This window comes from Pogona vitticeps, chromosome 2, assembly GCF_051106095.1.
Source record: "Pogona vitticeps strain Pit_001003342236 chromosome 2, PviZW2.1, whole genome shotgun sequence".
Taxonomy (NCBI): Eukaryota; Metazoa; Chordata; class Lepidosauria; order Squamata; family Agamidae; genus Pogona; species Pogona vitticeps.
In genome coordinates, this window is record NC_135784.1 from 18382133 (window position 1) to 18405155 (window position 23023).

Consider the following 23023-nt stretch of genomic DNA (forward strand, 5'->3'; position numbering starts at 1 on the left):
TAATTGTATAGGTTCTTGTGTTTTTATCACAATGTAAACTTCACAGAATAATGGATTGCACTAATTGGGTGGTACACAAGTTTAAAAAAATGAACAAAGGAATGAATGAATATCCAGCGATTTTAACTTTCGGACCTCTACTTTCCTGTATTTCTCCTTACACTGTTCTCAGGGTTTAACCATCAATCCCACCCACCTTTTCTTGACAGTCTGAGGAGCAGACTCTCCCGTGAGACTTTGAAGATATGTGTCCATCTACTGAGAATCAGAGGGTTTTTTTTCCTGCCTTGATTCTAGCTTTCTTAATATAGATTAGTTGCTTGTTTTAACTGTGCTTGGAAAGTGGGGCTGGAGGAGAGCTTTGTGGATATTCCAGACAGCCACAAAAATGAACAAGTGGGTCCTAGATCAAATCAAGCCTGAACTGTCATTGGAGGCAAACATGTTGCAACTGAGGCTGTCTTGCATTGAGTACATCACAAAAAGGCAGGAATAAAAGACAATCATATTGGGAAAGGTGGCAGTAGGAAAAGAGGGGGACCAAATATGAGATGGACTGACTCCCTAAAAGAAACTACAACCTTGAGTTTTGAAATGCTGAGCAGGGCCTTTGAGGAGAGGACATTTTGGAGATTGCTCGTAAGTCAGAGGTGACCTGATGTCCGATAACAACACATCTGCTTTCATGTTGGGACTAACAGTGCGTGCTTTGCTGTCAAGAGAAACTTTAATAATCATTTCCTCGCAGCTTGTGAACAACCACAGTAGATTTCGGGCTCTAGATCTGATTCCTTAGCTGGACAGTCCAACCTGGTGGATCTTTCCCGGATGAAACAGAGAACTCAAGATAGGTAACAGCAGCGAAAGACCCAGGGGCTGAACCGAATTTATTGCCTTGTAAGAACACAAACTGGAATGGAGAGAATGGGGGGGGGGAGGGAGAAGACTCATTCGGAACAGTATAAAGCCATATGCAAATTATATTTAAATTTGTGCAATGTATTGAAGAAATTAGCTGGCTGAATAGCTTAGTGGTCGAGGTCTCTGCCTGTGGAGCCAGAGGTTGAGAGTTCGATTCCCTCACTGTGCCTCCTGCTAAGGAAAGCCAGCCTATGTAGCCTTGGGCAAGTGGCACAATTCCAGGACATGGGAAGCCACTTCTGAGGACTTGGCATAGCTTTGAGATAAGAAGACGGGGAAGATAGGATAGCATTTTTCATGTCACACAGAGGAGGGGGCAGGATCTCTTCTCAAACATCCCAGATTGTAGGACACGTAACAATGGACTCAGGTTACAGGAAGTCAGGTTTCGGTTGAATATCAGGAAAAACTTCCTAACTGTTAGAGCAGTACGACAATGGAACCCATGGTCTCGAGAGGTGGTGGGTGCTCCAACACTGGAGGCATTCAAGAACAATCTAGACAACCACCTGGTGGATATGCTTGGCTTTGGATTCCTGTACTGAGCAGGGGGTTGGACTTGATGGCCTTATAGGTCGCTTCCAACATCATGAGTCTATGATTGTATTCTCTACCTAGAAAACCATGACAAGGATCACCTTAATTCAGAATTTACAACACATGATGGTTATTATTATTAGAGACCTGCAGGTTGTCCACTCCAGTTCTACACGCCTCGTGGCTCAGTGGTTAAACTTCAGTCCTGCAGCCAAAACTGTGCTCATGACCCGGCGTTCAATCCCAAGTAGACGGCTCAAGGTTCACTCAGCCTTCCATCCTTCCAAGGTTGATAAAATGAGTACCCCGCTCGCGGGCGGGCGGGGGCAATGTATTGCCTGCATAATTAACTTGTAAACCACCCAGACAGTGTTGTAGGCGCTATAGGGCGGTATAGAAGCAGCACGCTTTGCTTTTGCTTTTTACCCTGATTTTAAAAAAGAAAACTCAAAAAAACATTCATGCTTCCAACGCTAGACATCACCCCTACCCGAGTTATTTAGGAAGGGACTGTAATGTCCTGAGGGGGGAAAAAGGCTGAAATTGTTTAATGCAGATCAAAACCATCCTAAAGAATGACTACACTATTATATCTAATGATATAACCTCAGCTGATTATGAGATATGTATGTCTTTATTATAACTGACATATTTTCATTTTTTAAACATCCATGTATTGCTATATGTTCTATCTGGCGTGGATTTTCCAGTGCCTAATGAGATTTGGGCTCTGAGTGAAGCTTTTCCCACATTCTGAGCATTTATATGGTTTCTCTCCAGTGTGAAGTCTCTGATGTCTGATAAGATGTGAGCTCTGATTAAAACTTTTCTCACATTCGCAACACTTGTACGGTTTCTCTCCTGTGTGAATCCGCTGGTGGGTGAAAAGGTTTGTTCTCTGATTGAAGCTCTTCCCGCAGACGAAGCATTTGTACAGTTTCTCTCCCGTGTGGATCCTCTGATGCCTGATCAGACTGGATTTATCACAAAAGCTCTCACTGCAATCTGTGCATTTATATGGTTTCTCTCCTCTGTGGTACCTTTCATGGATCAGGAGACTCCCGTTCCGAGTGAAGCTTTTCTCACAGACTAAGCATTTATAATTTTTTTCTCCTGAGTGGATACCCGCCTGTGCCATAAGCTTTGAGGGATCACAAAAGCCATCATTGCAAAAATTATATGAGGTCTCTTCCGGCGTCTCTTCCTTTTTTTGATGAATTAAAAAATGTGAGCTTGCCTTGAAGCTCTCCCCACATTTATACATGCCTTCTCTGGAACAGATTTCCTGATGTCCGGGAAGACTTGAGTCATCACAGATGTTTTTCCTCATGGTTGACAAAGTGCAGAAATCTGCGCCGGCGTAAACAGTCTCCCGTGAATTCTGGTCGGACGGAACAGAGAAACCTTTGCTGCTTTTCGAGTGGCTACGGGGCTTCTGTCTGGTGTGAATCTTCTGGTGCACAGTCAGATTTGAGCTACGGCTGAAGCTTTTCCCACAGTTCAGGCACTTAAAGGGCTTCTCTCCTGTGTGAATCCTCTGGTGGGCCTTCAGGTTCGACCTCTCGCAAAAGCTCCGGCCGCAGTTCGAGCAGGGGTACAGCTTCTCCCCGGTGTGCAGCCGCTGGTGCGAAGTGAGACGAGTCCTTCGGTTGAAGCTCTTCCCGCATTCTGCGCATTTATAGGGCTTCTCCCCCGTGTGGATTCTCTGATGGGTCACCAGGCTTGATTTGTGACTGAAGGTTCGCCCGCACAACGAGCACTCGTTCCTCCTCCTCCCTTTTCCTTTCGCCTTCTGGAACGGGATTTTGTGACATTCAGTGTCCCGAGAAGAAAAGAACTCGTCCATCCATTTCATCCTTTCTTTTCCATCCTGCGTCCTCAGCCCACGGTCCTTGGCAAAGCTTTCTTTCCTGTCCTGCCTTTGGGTTCCTTCTTCTACTTCATCCCTGTGGTGTTCCTTCTCCCTCTCCCGTCCTGTAATGGAGAGAGAGGTTTGAATAACAGAGGGTGGCTTTCTGTTTGTCCACCATAAGGAGGGTCAGTCATGGAAGGGTACGGCAGAACTGGAGCAACAACAACAACAAAAAGTCACACCCACACCCCTTACCCTCTTCCCAGGAAGCGACACCGGCCCATCTCACGGCCTCCTGGTCTCTCATTTCCTCTTCTTCTAACCAAGAGATGAGCCCAGGTTTGGGAAGGAGCAGAGTTCCTAGGCAAGTTAAGAAAAACAGCCGGTTAGTTCTGGGTTGCTAGCTGGACCGCTCAGGGGTTGAGGTCCCTGGCTGCAGAGCCAGAGGTTGGAAGTTCGATTCCCCCCCCCCCGACAGGGCCTCTTGAGGGGGAAAAAGCCAGCCTGGGTAGATTTGGGCCAGCTGCACAGCCCCAGGAATATCCCCCCAAAAGAAGGGAAAACGCTGAAAAAGATTGCCATAAGTTAGACTGGACTTGGTGGCATGTGATTATTATCAGTTCTGGGTTACAACATACTTCCGTCACCTGGCTCGCCCCTCGAGTACTAGGTGACCCGCAGTTCAGTAGCAGAACATCTTTTGGGGTATAAGAAAACCCCAGGTTGAATCCCCAGCATGTCTAGCTATTGTATTCCCAATTACTCAGGTTGAGTAGTGAAAGCTGGACAGTGAAGGAAGCTGACAGGGAAAAAAAACCTGATTTGTTTAAAATGTAGCACCGGAGGAGAGCTTTACTGATACTCTGGACTGCCAGAGAGAGACAAACAAGTGGGTCCTAAATCAAATCAAGCCTGAACTATCCCTGGAGGCAAAAAATGTTGAAACTGAGGCTGCCCTACTTTGGGCACATCCTGAGAAGGCAGGATTCCCTGGAAAAGACCATAATGCTGGGAAAAGTGGAAGGCAGCAGGAAAAGAGGAAGACCAAACACGAGATGGACGGACTCCCTAATGGAAGCCACAGGTTTGAGACTGCAAGAGCTGGGAAGGGCTGTTGAGGACAGGACAGGTTGGAGATCATGAAGTCATAGGGACACGCTATGTTGGAGGTAATTTGATGGCATATAATAATAATAATAATAATAATAATAATAATAATAATAATAATAATAATAATAATAATAATAATAATAATAATAATAATAATAATAATAATAATAATAATAATAATAATAATAATAATAATAATAATAATAATAATAATAATAATAATAATAATAATGGAATTGCAGAGCTGGAAGGGACCTTATGGATCATCAAGTCCAGCACCCATCAGACAGGCTCAGTGGGGAATCGAACTCTCGACCTCTGGCTCTCCAGCCAGATGCCTAAACCACTGAGCTAACCCATTTTCTGTTCAGAAACAGGAAGATGTAGCCCTCCAGAGGTTGTTGAATCACGACTCTGGTCGTTCTTTGCCACCGGCTACTGCTGATGGGATATGCACGCCAACCACATCCACCTACTGCCAGATGCCTAAACCACTGAGCTATCCAGCTGTTGCAGGTAACAACAAGAACGTCTAGCCATAAGTGCCTCCATGGAGAAGGCATATATATATAAGTGTTAGAGTTCTGGAAGTTGTAGTCCCCAAATTTTAACTTTTCTAAGCTGCCAGGCAGAGTCCGGTAAAGGTTCGCAGCCTCCCGGCAAGGGCAGGATCTGTTCTCAGTCATCCCAGAGTGCAGGACCTGCAACAATGGGGTCAAGTGACAGGGAGCCAGATTTCAGTTGAATATCAGGAAAAACTTCCTAACTGTTAGAGCGGTACGACAATGGAACCCATGACCTTCGGAGGTGGTGAGCGCTCCAGCGCTGGAGGCACTCAAGAGAAATGTACCGTTTCCCCGAAAATAAGACCTAACCTGAACGTAAGCCCTAGTATGATTTTTCACGATGCTCGTAATATAAGCCCTAATCCAAAAATATTGTATTCCTACCTTGAGCAGGGGGTTGGACTTGATGGCCTCTAAAGGCCCCTTCCAACTTCACTATTCTACGATTCTACGATGCCAAGTCTCCCACCGAACAAAGGAAGAAACAAGCCTTTGTCTACCACCTTTGTCGGGGGTGTGTGTGTGTGAAGCTGCCATCATGCCAATTCCCAAGGTGAACCATCCCATCGCGGTCCCTGCCTGCAGCCAAAAGAAACCCTAACTTTCCTCCCACATTCCTTCAGCTCCATAGCTGCCGGACGCCTTTTTTGAATCAAGAGCTGGATGGGAAGCTTTTTGGCCACCTCTCCCACAGGCCCCATCGGGAGCCCTCCCGTCCAGGTCTGAGCGAAGATCCCGCCCAGGGTCCCTGGAGCTGAACAGAGCTGTATGTTCAACGAGAGCCCTGCCTCTTTACTCTGTGTCTCTTTCCCTCTCTTCGGTCTGTTGGAAGCAGTGAGTCTTTTGCAATCTTTTGCCGAAAGCAGTCGTATGTTATCAGTTTGCTGTTTGATCTGCTAAATTGTACGTCATGAAAACCTTTTATCCTTTCTCCAACTAACGTCTCCAAGTGGGTCATTGAGACTGTAAGTGCCAGTTAATGAGAAAAATTGGAGTGGAGTAATCTGGGGCACTTGAAGCTCTTTTGCTCTGCGAACCCTTATACTTCTGCTGCTCAACTAAGAGGAATCAAACCAAAAATTCAAAACTTTGTCAGTCCACGTGTACTGTGTCACTCAGAAAGTACAGTGGTGCCTCGCTTAACGAGCGCCTCAGTTAACGATGAATCCGCATAGCGACATGTTTTTTGCGATTGCAAAAGCGATCGCATTGCGATGTTCCTAATGGCCGAAAATGACTTTGCGATGATCGGTAAGCATTTCGCTTACCGATTTTCGCACAGCGATGGTTTTTTTAACAGCTGATCGGTGGTTCCAAAATGGCCGCCGGGTAAAGAAAATGGCCGCCCGCACTGTTTTCGCGCCTTTTCCTCGCTTACCGGGCAGCGAAAATGGTGGCCGTATGGAGGATTTTCACAGAACGGTGGGTTTTTTGCCCCTAGGAACGCATTAAACATGTTTTAATGCATTCCTATGGGCTTTTTTGCCCCGCATAGCGACGAATCCACATAGTGATGATTTTTTCGGAATGGATTATCGTCGCTATGCGGGGCACCACTGTATTTGTATGTTTGTTCCTGCCTAGCTTCTGTCCGCTTCAGAGGTGGAGCTGACAGGAGAGTATGAATGAGGGGAAAAGATCTGGAGAAACAGAGCCTTGGGTGGCGTGTAGGGCCAGGCCCTTTGCTTCCTGTCTTCCCCGTCCTCATCTATGGGATAAAGAAAGACCTACTCAGAGAAATGGCCATCTCATAGTTGCCAAGCATGACCTCCCGATATAAAACTCTCTGGCCTCGATCCAGGAGGGCCCATTCTTCCTCTGTGAACCGCACGGCCACCTCTTCAAATATCACCAAGCTCTGAAAGGGAGAGGAGCCGTGAAAAGACACACACACACAATTTTTCTTAGGCAATTTTCTTAGAGCCAAGGTGGGCAAGGTCTAGCACTCAGTGTGGGATAGGGGAGCCCCCTCAGGGCTCCTCCGAGGGCCAGCTCCACTTCCAAGAATGGGTTGAACCCACTGGTGTCCCCCTTTCCCCAAATATGTTAAAATACAAAATGGCCGACCATGCCTTCTAGGCAATGGGATTAGCAACCCAATCCCCTCTCCCTCCCAGATTTATAAAACCACCTGGGTGTCAAGATTATCAGGGGAGGCCTTTCTCTCGGTCTCACCACCTTCACAGATGTGTTTGGTGAGGATCCGAGAGAGGGGCCTTCTTGGTGGCTGCTCCCAGAGACTCTGGAACTCCCTCCCACTGGAGGCCAACCTGGCCCCCTCTTTGCTGTCCTTCCGCAAGCAAGCCAAGACCTTGCTCTTCAGCTCTAAGCTTTCCCTGAGTGACGGGCTGCCTGTAATGGGGATTCTTAGAAAAGGGACTGCTGTGTTTTTGTTGTTTTCAAGAACTGGTTTTAATCTACTAGTTTTGATATTTGTTTAATTATTTTTTAAAGGCTGTTATGATTTATTCTTCTCCACTGTATCTGGCCCACTTTCCGATAAGAATCTTTCTCCCACCTCGGCTGGTGACATGGCGCCCGTTTCCAACCTGGAAGAAGGAAGAGAGGATTCCAAATATCTCCCAGATTCCGTTTTGCTGCCTGAAAAGAAAACAAACAGGAGTGAGACCTCAGGTCAAAAAAAGAGAAGAGTTTATTTCTTAACTAGCCTCTGTGCCTTACAGATGCTTTTCCCACTTAAAACAAGAGGGCTTGCCAAATTCCTAAAGAGCCTTTCACACTTTCCTTTTTAGGCCAAAGGCAATGAACCTCTTTCTCCCCAAGGGGTGAATCCACTCTCATAGAGGTTTCTGGGGGCCGCATTCTGACATTGAGTAGAGCCATCATTGGGAGCAGGCCCAAAACATGTTAGTTTGCTCCCAGCCAGTGGAACTCCCTGCTGCATCTATTGCAACCTGTCTTTTGAACTGGTTTTGGCTGTGGGGGGGAGTGGCAGCAAAGATTATTCAATCAAATAACAGCCAATTGTTTCCTCTCTGCCTCAGATTCTTTTTTCCTTCCTTTTTTCCAGTCAGGATTCTGTCAGTTAAGAGTTAAACAGAAAGAGTAAAAAGCATTCTGTCAGCTGTAAAACCAGTCAGTTAGTCAGTCGTGAAGCTAATTAACCAGTTAAAGGCAATGATGTAACCAGTTAATATTTCTTCCCACAATATGTTTGTATAAGAAACATTTTATTCCTTCTCATTCCCAGAGTCTCTGAATAAATGTTTTGAGACAGTAAGTGCCAGTTGAGGTAAAATAACAAATAAGGGGTCATCTACCGGGGGTGGCTTGTAGCTGAATCTGCTCTCTGTAGGTTCCCATCTGAACTTACAGAGTTTTTAATCTGCTTCATTATTAGAGGAAAGTTTTTATTTGTTTATAAGCCACACTGTGCATTATAGATGAATAGTTCCTTCTCTGCCTCTGATTTCAAAGAAAGCCTCTTTTCCTCCCTCTCTGTAAGTCTGTTGAAAGCAAGGAGTCATTTGAGGCCTGCTGTTTGCTCAAAGCAATCATGTTTGTTAGTTTTGCTGTTAGATCAGTTGAACTAGAAGTAAAGAAACAAGTTTCATTCTTTCTGCTATTAATGTCTCAGAGTGAGCTTTTGAGACTGAAAGTCCCAGTTACTGGGGGGGGGGGAGGGAAGGGGTGAACTAAATGGGGAACTTGAAGCTATTCTGTTCTGTGAATTCCCGTACTTTTACTGTGCCGCTAGGGGAAGTTCAACCAGAAATTTAAAACTTGGCAACAAAATGTGTTGGGGGGGGGCAACACACCGAAAAACCATGAAGTGCCCAGAAGTCCACTTTCCACTTGAAACATAGGCATTTTTTTGTATTAAGCCCCATTACCAGGGGGCTTTGAAACCTATTTAAAACTAGCATGGCTGCTCCTGGCGTCTCCCAGAGGAGGAAAATGACCCCCTTCCCCCCCCCCCCCACCCTTCAAAAATATAATTGAAGGGGTCAGAGAGAAGGGAAACTCTGATGGAGCTAGCTAGGGGGTCACCTCAAAATGCCTTGAAGAACAGCATGCAACCTGAGGGCTGGACTTTCGCCAACTGCTGAGTTACTTGTTCGAGGATATTGGGTAAATCCTTACCCACTGAAATGCCGCCTCTGTCTGCTTCTTCAGGACCTCCCTGAGTTGGGCGATATTTCCCGTTGTCTGAAGGAGCCTTCCGAGTCTCAAGGGAACCACCTGTTGGTCCTGGCAACTGAAATGGGGAGGGGGGGACATGTACATTAAAATCCACATCCAACGTGTGGGATGCAGTGGTTGCAAATTCCTGAAATGAGCAGAGGGTTGGTCTAGATGACCTTTGATGCCCTCTTCCCTGCACAAATGTCTATTATATGTTCACCCATTTCTCCAGCTTCCTTTGATAAGGGAAACGCTGCCAACCCATTTAACCTTTCGGAGCAGTTTTTAAAAAGTCAGTGTGTTCTCCTGTATACAACAACCGCAACAAAACAAGCATGACGTTTTGTAGCAGCTTAAAGACAAATGGGTTTATTTCCACCTGAGCTATTGGGGAACTACAATCCACTTCTTTACATAGGGAAAAGTGGCTTGCAATCCACAAGAATTAATCTACAAAGACATTTTTGCCGTTGTTGCTTTGTATTTGGGTTAGCCTTTTTTCCCCCTTCACGTTTCTTTCTCAGTGGTATCCTTTGGAGAGGGCCTGGGCCTAATGTTGGAGCGAGGCAACCTGCCTCAGGTGGTGGATTTTGAGTGTCACACAAGGGCAAGAAATGATTAGTGATTAAATTATTAGTGATTTAATTAGTGATTTTGGTTCACGTCAGTGATTACATCTTGCAATCGCTGTCGAAAAGGACAAACCAACCCATTTCATTGCACTCTGAGATTTTAAAGGAATGGTTTCACTACGGTTTCAAAGGAATTTTAAAACCAGATTTTTAAAAAGATGTTAAAGGAACGGTTTGACTACGGTTTCAAAGGAATTTTAAAACCAGATTTTTAAAAAGATTTTAAAGGAATGGTTTTTCCAGCCCCTCGCATATTTCCATGGCTGAACAGGGATTCGAAACCAGGTCCCACCAGGCACCAAACACGACCAACCCTTTTGGAACGACCAAGATTTTGGGAGCTCACCAGCCTTTCCTGCTCCCTGACTCTTCCCTGTTTCATCAGAAAATCTTCAGCCCAGGCTACAGCCCGGATGCAGCTCCCTGGGCAGTTCTCCATCTCCGGTGGGGGGGGGGGGCAGAAGGGTTAGAAACTGTTCCAGGATCACCAGCTCACCAGGATCACCATCCTTCGTGTGCTTCTCCGGCTCACAGCAACAATCCTGGAGTTGGCTGTAAACCTTGTGGGGCCCTTCAGCCTCTGTCTAGCAGAATCGCCTGAAGTGCTAGCATTCGGGGGTATGAATCTATAATGTCCTTGTTCATAATCTTTGGTATAGTTCTCCCCTTGAATGCCCTGCAGACTGGAATACTTTCTCCCGATGTTTTTACTGCTTCGCAGCCAGCTAGATTTCAATCTTCTGTTTTCTTTCCTACGACTTTCTCCGAACTGAAATCTGGGCCCAAAATACCTTGTTTTCCTCTCTTTGCAATGTTCTCTCAGGCTAAGAACAGCGTGCTACATATATAGTAGGGCCCCTGTACCTATCTGCAGGGGACCAGTTCCAAGCCCACTTTCCCGTGGATACTGAAAAAATATGGATGATAGTGACCACTTAAATGGTATACAAAGCATGGTCTCTGGATCCCGAGAGTGGTCAGTTCTGGTTACTTCACCTTTAACAAAATATGTTTCTAGGCTTTGTCTTGTAACAATAAAAATATTTAATTGTCTTGTAACAATTAAAATATTTTCAGACCACGGATAAGTGAATCAGCGTATACTGATCCCGCAGATACAGGGTTCCTTCTGCATGTCCCACAAAATTAACGACTCCTGCTTTGAGCCACTGCAGTCCATGATTACAGCCTCCAAAGAAGCAGATACTTAGGAATAAGATCAAACATATACTGTTGCTCAGGAGGTGCTTCCTAAAGGGAAAAAAAATCAAAAAGTTAGTTGCAACTTAGAATCTGAAGGGCATGGGGAAGGGACAAGGAGAGATATACTGAAAACCCAGACCTTTATGTGAGGCGTAAAACACAGCACCCCGTCCAAAGATGGCCCTACCATCAGGCAGCAGTCCTCTAGAACCCGTTCTTGGTTCTGATTCAGCAAACCCAAAACCGAGGATGCAAAAAACGGACTCTGAAGAACCTTCAGATGAGCAGGAAGTACAGAAAAATGCTTGTAATGGCTCTGATCCCAAAGGCGAAGTGCTCGAAAACGTCAAGAAATTTAAATATGGCACTGCCAACCGGCAGATGAGCAAAATGGTCTTTTTAGGACCCACAAATGAGAATACTTTCTAACAGTTTATTTGAAATAGTTTAACTTTGCCTTTCTCATTAGAAAAGTGGCTTGTATACATATAAAAAAAGACAATAGTTAAAAGCTAAAAACAATCCATAGACAAATATTGAAAAAGACTCAAGCAAATGCCCTGCCAAAACAGTAAATAAAATCAACACCAAAAAAAAAAAACATTGAAAGCAACAAGGCATAACAATCCATTAAAAAACAATAACAACAATTCAGGCAGCTAGTCATTAAGGGAAATTTTGCCTGAAGAGCAAGGTCTTTGCCTGTTTGTGGAAGGAGAGCAAAGACAGGGCCAGGCTGGCTTCCAGTTGGAGGGAGTTCCAAAGTCTCTGGGAGCAGCCACTGAAAAGAGCATGTTCATTTGTGTGTGCTTTTTTAAAAAAATGTAGCTATATTTTGTATGTGCGTGCTGTCAAGTCAGAACCAACGTATAGGTGAGAAACAATATTTTAAAAAGTGGTTTTTTTTATCATTTCCACTCCCCCAGTGAGCTTCCATGGCCGAGCAGGGATTTGAACCCTGTTCTCCAGAGTCCTAGTCCATCACTCTATCCGCCATAACCACCCTGGGGAATCCAAAATCGTATATGTCACATGTGTCCCTGATTTTAAATCAGGTCTGATATCAATAAAGAAAGATCAGGACTAGATGCTTGTGGGCTTTCCTGCTTCGAAAACCTTCAGCCTCCGGCCGCCAAGGGTCCTGCTCCGGCCTCTTGACTCCAGCCAGCCCTGCTCAGAGCCACCCTACGAGGGAGATCAGGTATCCCCCCCCCATCATCATCATCCAAAGGGCTTCATGGCACAGCAAGGGGGCTCCCCATCAATGCACCAAAAGACAGGTCCTTTTTCCCTTCATTCCCTGCTGCATTTCGGACTCACCCATCATCCACTCCTCCAAATGCTGCAAAACCTTCTTGGTCAGGATTTTAAAAAAAAAGAAAAAAAGAGGAAAAAGGGGAAGGGGGAGGGGTGGCAAAGACAAAGAAAGATGCCCAGCTGGTCGGAAGTGTCTCCAGGAGGAAATGCATGGTGCCTTTTTTTTTTCCTGGAGAGCCCATCTAGGAGTGCAACGCTCACTGAGATTAACCCTTCGCGGTACAGGGAAGAAAGGGAACATGAAGTACGATTGCATGAATGAATGAATGAATGAATGAATGAATGAATGAATGAATGAATGAATGAATGAATGAATGAATGAATGAATGAAAGGGAAGCACTCGTGCATTGCATGCATGCCGGCATGCAATGCACGGGGTTTGGGAAAACACCGTACTAATGAGGAAGGTCTGCAAATTTAAAATTTAATTTACTGATAACAGATCCTCCCCCTCCTCTGTACGACTGCCTTTAAAGTATTTGAAAAGAGCTATCAGATTCCCCCCTGCCCCCATTTTATTTTCCCAAGGCCGGTTCTGCCAGTCTTTCCTCCAAGGGCTTGGTTTCCACCCCCTTGATCATCCTCGTTGCCCTCCTCTAAACTTGTCCCAGTTCATCAGCATCCTCCTTACAGTGCGATGCCCAGAACTGGACACAGGACTCAAGGCGAAGCCTAACCAGTGCCTAATAGAGGGGAACTCCTACCTCACACGATTTGGAGACTATGCTTATATTTTTTATTTTATTATTATTTATTTTACATCCACATCATCCCGAGCCAGCATTGTCCACAGTATAGATTCCAGAAGTCACAGTTGTAACGTATTTAGGAAGCCATATTAGCTTTTAAAAATAGACAAGTTCAGAAATCTTCAGGGTAGTCCCTGAAGTTACTTCCACGTAAAGATGTAGAGCAGAGCTAAGCAAGCCATAATTTTTCACCTGGAAATAATTTCCTTGGTTCGTTTAGTCGTTTAGTCGTGTCCGACTCTTCGTGACCCCATGGACCACCCAAGTAAAATGTCCTAAGATAGCCTCTAAGCCTTTTTAATATTATTTGATATCCTTCCTTACTTCCTCCCTCCTCCTTGTTCCTCATGGTTAGGTGCACTTTCATCTTGTCTCTGCGGCATCAGCATCATCATACTTCCCAAACCCCCATATCATTTAAACACTATGCCTGTATGAACCTTTAGAGGGGGGGGGGGCATGTGATTATAGCCCTGACATATAACCTGCTTGACCCGAGCTTCCATTAAATATTAAAGCATAATATTATAATATTCTTAGAGATGCAGAGCCAGAAGAGACCCTATAGAGACCATCGAGTCCGGCCCCTGTCAAGGAGGCCCAAATGGGGAATTGAACTCCCAGCTGCTGGATCCTAAACCAATGAGCTATCCAGAATGGACAGATGAGAACCGAAAGCAGGAAAAGACAGTAATATCTGGTTGGGAGGCAAGGAATATTTCGAACCACTGACTTACAAATTTAAAAGCAAAGTGTGTTGCTTACTGTACGTACTGCCCTATAGTGCTTAAAGCACTCCCTGGGCAATTTATAATGCTAACCCTAACCCCGCTCCCTGCAAGCTGGGGACTCAATTTACCGACCTCAGAAGAAAGGAAGGCCGAATGAACCTTTAGCTGGCTACCTGGGGTTGAACCTGGGTTGTGAGCAGAGTCTTGACTGCAGGATTGCAGTTTAACCACCGCACCACAAGGGATTCAGGAATGGGATGATGAGGTATTATCAACAACAGTTAAACATCAGTGACAAGACACTTACGCTCTTACCGGTGACTTACCAAGTCTTTATTTTTAATCTTTTGGTCCATGTTCCTCCCGCTCATGCTCCCAATCTAGCTGGGAGGTTAGCAATAGGTGGAAGTGGTTCGACTGCATATCCCATCAACCACAGCCAATAGCAAAGACTGACGAGAGTTGCAGTTCAACATCCTCCGGAGGGCTACATCTGCCTGTCTCTGATGAACAATTCTGGGAGAATGCAAGCAGTTGCATATAATTGGGGAATGGCAATTGATTATAACAAAGGCTACTACCACCCATCTGCAAATTTAAGGATGCAACATTTATATTTTTTTAAAAAAAATTTCTCAGTGGTTTAGGCATGGAGTTTCATTCCCACCTCTGTGCCTCCTTGGCTGGATTCCATGGGGTCCTCCCACCTCTGCAGTTCTAAGAGGATGATGATCATCATAGAACCATAGATTCTATTTACATGATTTAACTAGCTCATACGTAAAAGTCCTCATCAGGCACTTTGCTGTTAATTGTTCTGGGGCATAGAGCCCAAAACTGATTTTGTCCCGCACAATTAATGTTGTCCCATCCCTTGGAGATACCATATTTTTCCATTTTTATTTATTTATTTATTGCATTTATATGCCACCCATCTAGACATAGTCTACTCTGGGCGGCTCACAACTTAGAAGATAAAAACAATTTAAAATATATTTTTACATTAAAAAACAAAATGATATAAAATATAATATATAATTTATAAGATGACACAATGTATAAGACAACCTCCCCGTTTTCTAACCCCAAATTAGAAAAAGCAGGAATCAAAGGGCTCCCTTTTTGCTAAGCTCCATGCCTTGGCAAAAGACATTGAGAACAAATTGAGGGTCTTTTTATACACAAAAAGCAGCTCTTTTCCTTGCCTTTTGAGAAGCCACGGAGCTTAGCAAAAAGGAAGAGAGCAACGCCTCCCCTTCCTTTTTGCTAAGCTCCGTGCTTTCGCAAAAGGCAGCAGTAAAGAGCTGCCTTCCGTGTATAAAACGACCCTCAATTTGTTCTCAAATTATTTAAGGAAAAGGTGTCGTTTTATACACGGAAAAATACGATACTTTTTACAAAGATCCTTGTTGCAAAAGGTCTTACAAACCAGCGAACGTATCTCGCTCAATTCAGACTTACAGTATGGTGACCCTTTTCAGGGCTTTCTAGATGGGAAATATTCAGAAGTGGTTCGCCATTCCCTTTTTATGGGGGTATTTCTGGGACAGTGCAGCTTGCCCAAGGCTACACAGGCTGGATCTACTCACATTAGGCACAGTGGGGGAATTGAACTCCCAACCTCTGGCTCCACAGTCATATACCAAATTCACAGAGCTATCCAGCCAGCATCTTGTGAGGTACCAAGGTTAGAGGAGGACTCGCTCCCAACTGCTTCCTTCCTGCAGCACTGAGTGTGTCTTTGTGTTGGAAAGAGAAACCAGGAAGCAGAAGTTGTAGAAGGGGTAGCCGTCTGTGCAAGCATCATAGGGGAAAACAAAATACAGTGGTGCTTCGCTTAACGAGCGCACTGTTTAATGACGAATCCGCATAGCGATCTGTTTTTTTAGATCACTAATGCGATCGCATTGGATGTTTTTTTAAACAGCTGATCGGCGGTTCCAAAGTGGCTGCCGGACACCCAAAATGGCCGCCGCAACCATTTTCACGCCCTGCCCTCGCTTACCGAGGGTGCGAAAATGGCAGCGCTATGGAGGAACTTCGCTGAACGGTGAGTTTGGGGCCACATAGGAACGCATTAAACGAAGTTTAATGCGTTCCTATGGGGTTTTTTGATCTGTTTAGCAATGTTTTTGCATAGCGACAATTAATCCGGAACGCTATGCGGGGCACCACTGTAATAAGTAAAAACAGACAAAAATGGGGTGGCACCTTAAGACTCACGCAAATATTTTTTTAATGTGAGTTTTCATGCACAAGTCCTAAACCGGACGCCTAAACCACTGAGCATCCTATTTTCTGTCAATATAAATGAAGTTGGCTTGTCCATGAATGCTCACCATACAAAATGTAAGTCTTAAGATGACTTCACATTGTTGTCTTTTTTTAACTTTTTATTCTTATTTGGTTTTCACCAGGAAACAGAAGGATCTAAAGAACACACTGTCAGACAACATCCAGATAGCGTAACTTTATTTAATAAATCCAAAATAGTTTCTTACCGATATACAAAAATAATTCGAAGCCTCTGAACAGCTTTTAGGGTTAAAGAACATGAACACAAAGCAAATCTAATGGGGGGGGGAGGAGAATCCATCAAACGGGAGCTTAGGCATTCATTCAAATCAGAAAAAAAAGTGTGGGTGGCACGCCCGGTATTAGCTTTGTCTAAATTCATTAGTTGGTTCCTGAAGAATCTATAAAGCTGCAATAAATGCGTGAATTATCTCAGTGGGACTGTCCGCATTCAGGATAAGGAAGATGTTTTACTAGAGCCTTTACAAAAACACAGCACAGTCGATTGCAATAAGTTCCAAAGTCTTATTTGCAGGAGACATCTCAGGCCTGGCATTTTCTACACAGAAGTCAAGTTATGTATATATTACATTTAATATTTTGCTCTTTTCAGGAGCTCAGAATACTGCTTCCTCAATCCCAGACTTTTATCCTCACAACTACCCTCTCCAGAAGAAAGGTTATTGTGGAAAGATCATTGTGGATAAAATTAGAGCTTAGAAAAGTCACCTTTTGGTGGTTTTTATTAATATCTCCCAGAACACTCTTGTGCTTGTAAGGGGATGACAGGAAATGCTTTCCAAAGCATTTTCAAAGTTCTGTCCAATATCAGGCAGCCAAAATTTATTTTAATGATGAACTTATATTTCTCCCTAATCTCTCTGGCATTGATCTAGACCAGCCTTCCTTAACTTAGTATCCATCAGATGTTCTGGTCAACATCTGACGGGGACAGGCTGATCGATACGCTTATCTATCATCTGTAAGGATTTGTTTACCAGTTCTGAAACAAAGAAATGAAACATACACTGCTCACAGAGTGTGCTTTGCTGTACATTGGTATATACCAAGAATATTATACAGAAACAAATAAAATGAATAATCTGAAGAGCCTTCATTCTCAGGCTGACAAATTATCACCATCAGGGCACCTGCAAATAAATTGAAAGAATTGTTACATTTCATTCTTATTTGACTTCCTATGAGCCGAAGGCAGTACCTCGGTCCTTAGTACCACCATCACTGGTCCTCAGTAACCATGCAAGGAAGGGTAAGCAGAGAGAGAGAGAGAGAGAGAGAGAGAGAGAGAGAGAGAGAGAGAGAGAGAGAGAGAGAGAGAGAGAGAGAGAGAGATTAATTGACTGAAATCCAGCGGTGCAACTACATTGTCTAAATCGTGATGATATCATCACCCAATACCATTAATGTTTATTTTAATTAACATTTTAAAATAACTATTCCTACCTTTTTTAGACGCTGCCGCTCCCTGTGGATACTATTTGTCCCAGGATGCCTTTGGGAGCCTCGGGACAGTGGGAGGAAGCTTTTAAAATCTCGAAAACTGCTGCCGGTGTCCCCATGGCAGCGATCCGGCAGCTCCTTTCCCAATTTTAAAGACTCCTCCCCACCAAGCTGTTCTGAGGCTCCCAGGGACATCTCGGGGGCAAATGGGATACCTTGGGAGCCTTGGTACTAGAAGGGCAGGAGATGAAGATTTACATTTAGTTGAAATAAAGATTCATGGCACCAGATGATGACATCACCCCCGTTTATGCAGATAGTTACATCAACCAGATTTGACCCAATGAATATGGCCCTCATTTAACCCTGTGGGTACTTGAATCTGGATCTGCTAAATCCAAGACTGACCAGAACCTCATACCGAGTCTGAACGGGGCAGCAACTTGTGGACAACATCATGGAGTGAAATGGAAACACTTTCACTACAAACTCTCTCATGGGGGCAAAGAAAGGAGGAGATGGGTAAACGGTCTCCATTGAATTGTTTGAAAGGTGGTGCTGGAGGAGAGCTTTGTATCGGATACCTTGGACGGCCAGAAAAACAAACAAGTGGGTCCCAGAGCAAATCAAGCCTGAGCTGTCACTGGAGGCAAAAATGTTGAAGTTGAGGTATTCGCGAAGGCTTTCACGGCCGGGATCTAATGGTTCGGGCTCTTTCGCCGTGTTCTGAAGGTTGTTCTTCCTGACGTTTCGCCAGTCTCTGTGGCCATGGGCATCTTCAGAGGACAGCTGAGGCTTCAAAAGGGCACACCCTGAGAAGGCAGGATTCTCTGGAAAAGACAGTAATGCTGGGAAAGGCGGAAGGCAGCAGGAAAAGAGGAAAACCAAATACGAGATGGATGGACTCCCTAATGGAAGCCACAGGCTTGAGTTTGCAAGAGCTGAGTTGAGGACACAACGTTTTGGAGATTGCTCATTAGAGGGGGGGGAGTCTCCCCCTGCCTGGAGCGGCTAGCCGAGTGGGAAGAGAGCGGTGCTCCCAGAGTGATTGGAAGGATGATTGCGGCTGCCGCCACCACCGGACACGTGAGTGGACCCTTGTTAAGTCCAGGTGTACGGGGATATTCGTATACAATTACCTCCGTGTCTCTTGCTCATTCATAGGGCGGCTGCTAGAAGTCGAAAGTGACCTGATGGCGCATAACGACGTTTTAATTCAGGAGAACTAAACCAATAACTGTTTAGGACGGGAGTCTTAAAAAATCAGCTTTTGCAGGCCCTTCATCTAAGCATCTTGCCTGGCTTATATCTGATTCTTGATCCATCTTATTTGGTCTTGATTCCAGCAGACGGGGACACTGCAAGGTTTCTTCCAGAGAAAGCTCCCCTTCGTAAACCACCAACTTACATCCTCTTACTGGAGATGCCGTGGCCACCCAGAGCCATCTTCTGCATACAGACACTTTCCGAAGTCAAGGCCCACTCCTGGATTCATCTTATGCAGTGAACTGACGAGGCGTCCCATTCACAGATATGTGCAAGGCGGCAGCCTTAACTAAACTGCTGGAGAGCGCTGTGGTTTAGGTATCCGGTTGGGGAGTCGGAGGTTGGGAGTTCAAATCCCGCACTGTGCAAGGAGCCAGGCCTACGGCCAGGATGGTGGTGTCGGTAGCGATGGCCGTGGCTTCAAGATGTTAGGGAGGTGACCGCGGCAGAGTGGGTCTCGTGCTTTGCCAAATCAAAACAAAAGGCCGAACAGAAAAAAGATCAGAGCTTCCTTTCGGCAAAACGGGACCCCTGACGCCAACCATGAACCAGCCCAGTTTGGGTGGGTTTTTTTTTCCAGTTCGTGGTTCGGTTCCTGCCCATCTTTAGTCTCAGCATTAAAAAAGATGAATTGGCCCCCTGCACTGAGATGCTGCAAATGAAAAATCTGGAGTTGGGGACAAAACTTTAATGATCGCTGCTTCAGGGAAAGCAGAAAGAAGGTTTCCTTACCCAAACGTAACTCCCCAGTGCAGATGCTCTGGATCTACGCAGACGTTTGTAGAAGAAATAACTCGCCATCTACGTTGACCTGATAGGAGGAAAACCACAATAAGGAATTCTTTGATACAGAAGTCAGGGAACTTAATGCCAGCTCTGCAAACTTTAGCATGGCAACCTCCTATTTTATCATAGCTGTGCACGACGACTCCCCTCTTCTATTTATTACTTATTTATTTAAAATATTTGTACCCTGCTTTTCTCCTTAAAAGGACCCAAGGTGGCTTACATTATTAAAAAGACAGTATATAAAGATTTAAAAAGAATCAAACAAATGCTACAGTAAGAATTGTAAAAAAAATTAATACCAAAAAAGACATCCAAAAGTAGTAAAGCACAACAATCTATTTTAAAACTGCACTTAGACAGCTAGTCACTGAGATAATTTCTTTTCTGAAGAGAAAGGTCTTTGCCTGCTTATGGAAGGACAGCAAAGATGGGGCCAGTCTGGCCTCCAGTGGGAGGGAGTTCCAAAGTCTGGGAGCAGCCACTGAGAAGGCCCTCTCCTCTGTCCTCACCAAGAATGTCTGTTAGATTGATGGAACTGAGAGGCAGTGGAAGACAGAAGGGCCTGGCGTGCTCTGGTCCATGGGGTCACAAAGAGTCGGACACGACTTAACAACTAAATAACAACAATATTTAATTTTTTTTCAACATTTTTATAACCTCCTGGTTTTAGCTTTCAAATATTCTCTTTTGAATGATGTACGCTGGCTTGGGTCTTTTTTTAAAGAGAAAGGTGCCGTAACATGTTTTTAATGATACAAATAAATAACAGAGCAGACACATGGCATCAATCTCCTGGCTTCATGATACTGCAAGCCGGTCTTTACAAAGGCATTTGTTCTCTCAAAGATATTTAGATGTTTCTTACAGGACAAGATCACTGTGGCTGCTTTTTGAGCGCTTTCGAAAGTTATCTGGGGAGAAAGAAAAGGGAAAAAAATGCTTTCCTTACCACAGTCGCGCTAATTGTTTCCACAGAAAGCTCAGTAACTTCCACTTCTTCCGTAACAAAGTCGGAAACTGGCAAAATGATCTGGGTGGTCTCGGTTGTTTGAATATCTAGAGAAAAGGGGGAAATGCCTGGAGGTAAATGACCTGCAAGGTATCGTGCCCGTAGCCCGTGATGGATCCCTGGAGCCGTTTCAGGTGGCCCAGCAGACAAACTGGTTTGGCGCAGCCCTGCCCAACCTAGCGTGGTCCCAGATGCGTTCGAATGCATTTCCCGATCATCCCAGCCCATAATATTTGCTCTGGGGATGGGAGCTGCAATGCCAACACATCTGGAGGATAGTGGGTGCCTTAAAGGCCTGGAGGGGGGGGGAAGTCCCTTCCTTTCAGCAATGCATTTTACTTTTAAGCCTGCTCAAGCCCTTTGGGGCACGTCAATTATCTGAGACTTACCTTCGTTTTGCATTTATCCCACCCTTTCTTTTCCAAGAAGTCAAAAAAGCGGCATACAAAGTTATGAAGCCACCCCCTCCCCCGCTGCAAGTTGAGGAACAGTGAGGCACCAAGGCTCACCAGTGCATTTCGCACCTCCATGGGGATGACCATCATCATCATCATGTGCTGTCAAGTCAATTCTGACTTATCGTGGCCCTTTTTCAGGGTTTTCCAGGCAGAGAATACTCAGAAGTGGTTTCCCCTTCCTTTCTTCTGGGGGTGTCTTCTGGGGGACCCCCTTCTTCTGTAGGATAGGAAGATACTTTTTCGCCCATCCCAAGTGCTTCGTCTACTTTTCCCCTCCTCCTGCTGCTGCTGCAAGATCCATCTAGAAAAGTATTGATGGCTTTGCCTACCTAAATCAGAGCTTAGAAAAAGTTACTTGGAGATGTTCCTAGTGAGTATGCCCCAAAACCCAGTGGCCAAGCTTACTGGGGAATTCTAGAAGCTACTGGCCAAAAATGTAACGCCCTCAGTCTCTGTATTCAGGAGAAAGCTCCGTGGTTTTAAGGATCTGGCCGTGGAGCCAGAGGTTGGGAGTTCGATTCCCCCACTGGAAATTCCTTGGATAAGGGCTGGACTCGATGATCCATAGTCTCCCTTCCAGCTCTGCCGTTCTAAGATGAGGAGGATGAATTCCAGTTGAGTATTTTCTTATAAAATCCTCCAAGAGGTGCCCATCTGCACCCTTGAAGAGAGGGCAGGGTATGGCACCTAACGGCAGGCCGAAGAGACAAATTATTGTCCCCCAGCACCTGCTAAAGGCTACGGAAGAGACCAACAAGATGGAAGGGCCCAGATGCCTACTTTTGGTTTGGTTTTGGGGTTTTTGAGGGGTTCAGGCATGTCTACAGCCAATGCCACTGCTCTCAGGTGCCAACAGAAGCACTAAGTCTGCCCTTCCCTCCCTAGGGCTCCTAGGAAGGACTGGGCTTGGGTTGAGGAAAACATTTAACCATGTAGCATTGCCGTATTGGCCAAGAATCTTCTTACACGTTGACACCAATGGCATCACGGTTCATTTCCGTGACGCATTGCCACCAGTTAAGAAACCCCTGTTTGCTTTCCTTATTAAGCAAAGCAAAGCAAAGCATGCTGCTTATGTGCTGCCCCATAGTGCTTAAAGCACCCTCTGGGCGGTTTGCAATTTAATTATGCACGGTACACATTGCTTCCCCCAGCAAACCTGGGTACAGTGGTGCCTCGCACAGCAAGGTTAATCCGTTCCAGATTAACCCTCGCTGTGTGAAAACATTGCTGAACAGGGCAGAAAAGCCCATTGGAACGCATTAAACTTTGTTTAATGCGTTTCAATCGGCTGATTTACTCACCGTTCAGCGATGTTTTGCAATGGCTGGCAGCCATTTTCGCGCCCTCCCCTTGCTTAACGAGGGCGCGAAAATGCTGCGCACGGCCATTTTGGGGCTTCCGGCGGCCATTTTGTAGCCGCCGAACAGCTGATCGGCGGGTCGCAAAGTGAAGGTCGTTAAGCGAACCGTTTACCGACCTTCGCTCTGCGATTTTCGCCCTATGCAGGCACCGTTTTGTGATCGCATTTGCGATCGCAAAACCGGCCTCGTAGAGCGAATTCATCGCTCTACGAGGCGCCCGTTGTGCGAGGCACCACTGTACTGAATTTACCAACCTCAAAAGGATGGAAGACTGAGCGAACCTCCAGCCAGCTACCTGGGACTGAACCTGGGACGCGAGCAGAGTTTTAGCCGCAGCGCTGCAGTTTAGCCACTGTGCCACGAGTCACAGATGTGTGACAAACCATGCCAACTTTGTCAGTGGTGCCAATTCCCGGCTGAAAGTTACGCTGTTGGAGTTATGCTCCTGAAGGCCAGTCACAGGATTCCAGGCAGTGTGAAACAAGTACATCGGGCTAATATGCCTTTGTGATAAGGTGCAACAGACAAAATCTATGGGCCAATTCCATACATTTTTGCTACTGTATTCAAGAGAAGGTTTTAAAATAATATAATGGCTCCTAAACTCTGCCTGCCC

General features: G+C 45.3%; 1 protein-coding gene across 1 annotated transcript in view; it reads right to left on the reverse strand.

Moving 5' to 3' along the window:
* Positions 1-2073: 2073 nt before the first annotated feature.
* The window catches only part of LOC110070210 (uncharacterized), a 44104-nt gene continuing 23154 nt past the window's right edge, over positions 2074-23023 (reverse strand). Inside the window, exons 9-16 of the mRNA XM_078386808.1 lie at positions 20526-20632; positions 19558-19598; positions 10261-10588; positions 9091-9205; positions 7505-7587; positions 6718-6844; positions 3566-3670; positions 2074-3432 (exon numbers count right to left, since the gene is read on the reverse strand). Coding sequence (XP_078242934.1) covers positions 2147-3432; positions 3566-3670; positions 6718-6844; positions 7505-7587; positions 9091-9205; positions 10261-10588; positions 19558-19598; positions 20526-20632 — 2192 coding nt within the window. The 3' untranslated portion in view covers positions 2074-2146. The remainder of the gene's footprint in view (positions 3433-3565; positions 3671-6717; positions 6845-7504; positions 7588-9090; positions 9206-10260; positions 10589-19557; positions 19599-20525; positions 20633-23023) is intronic.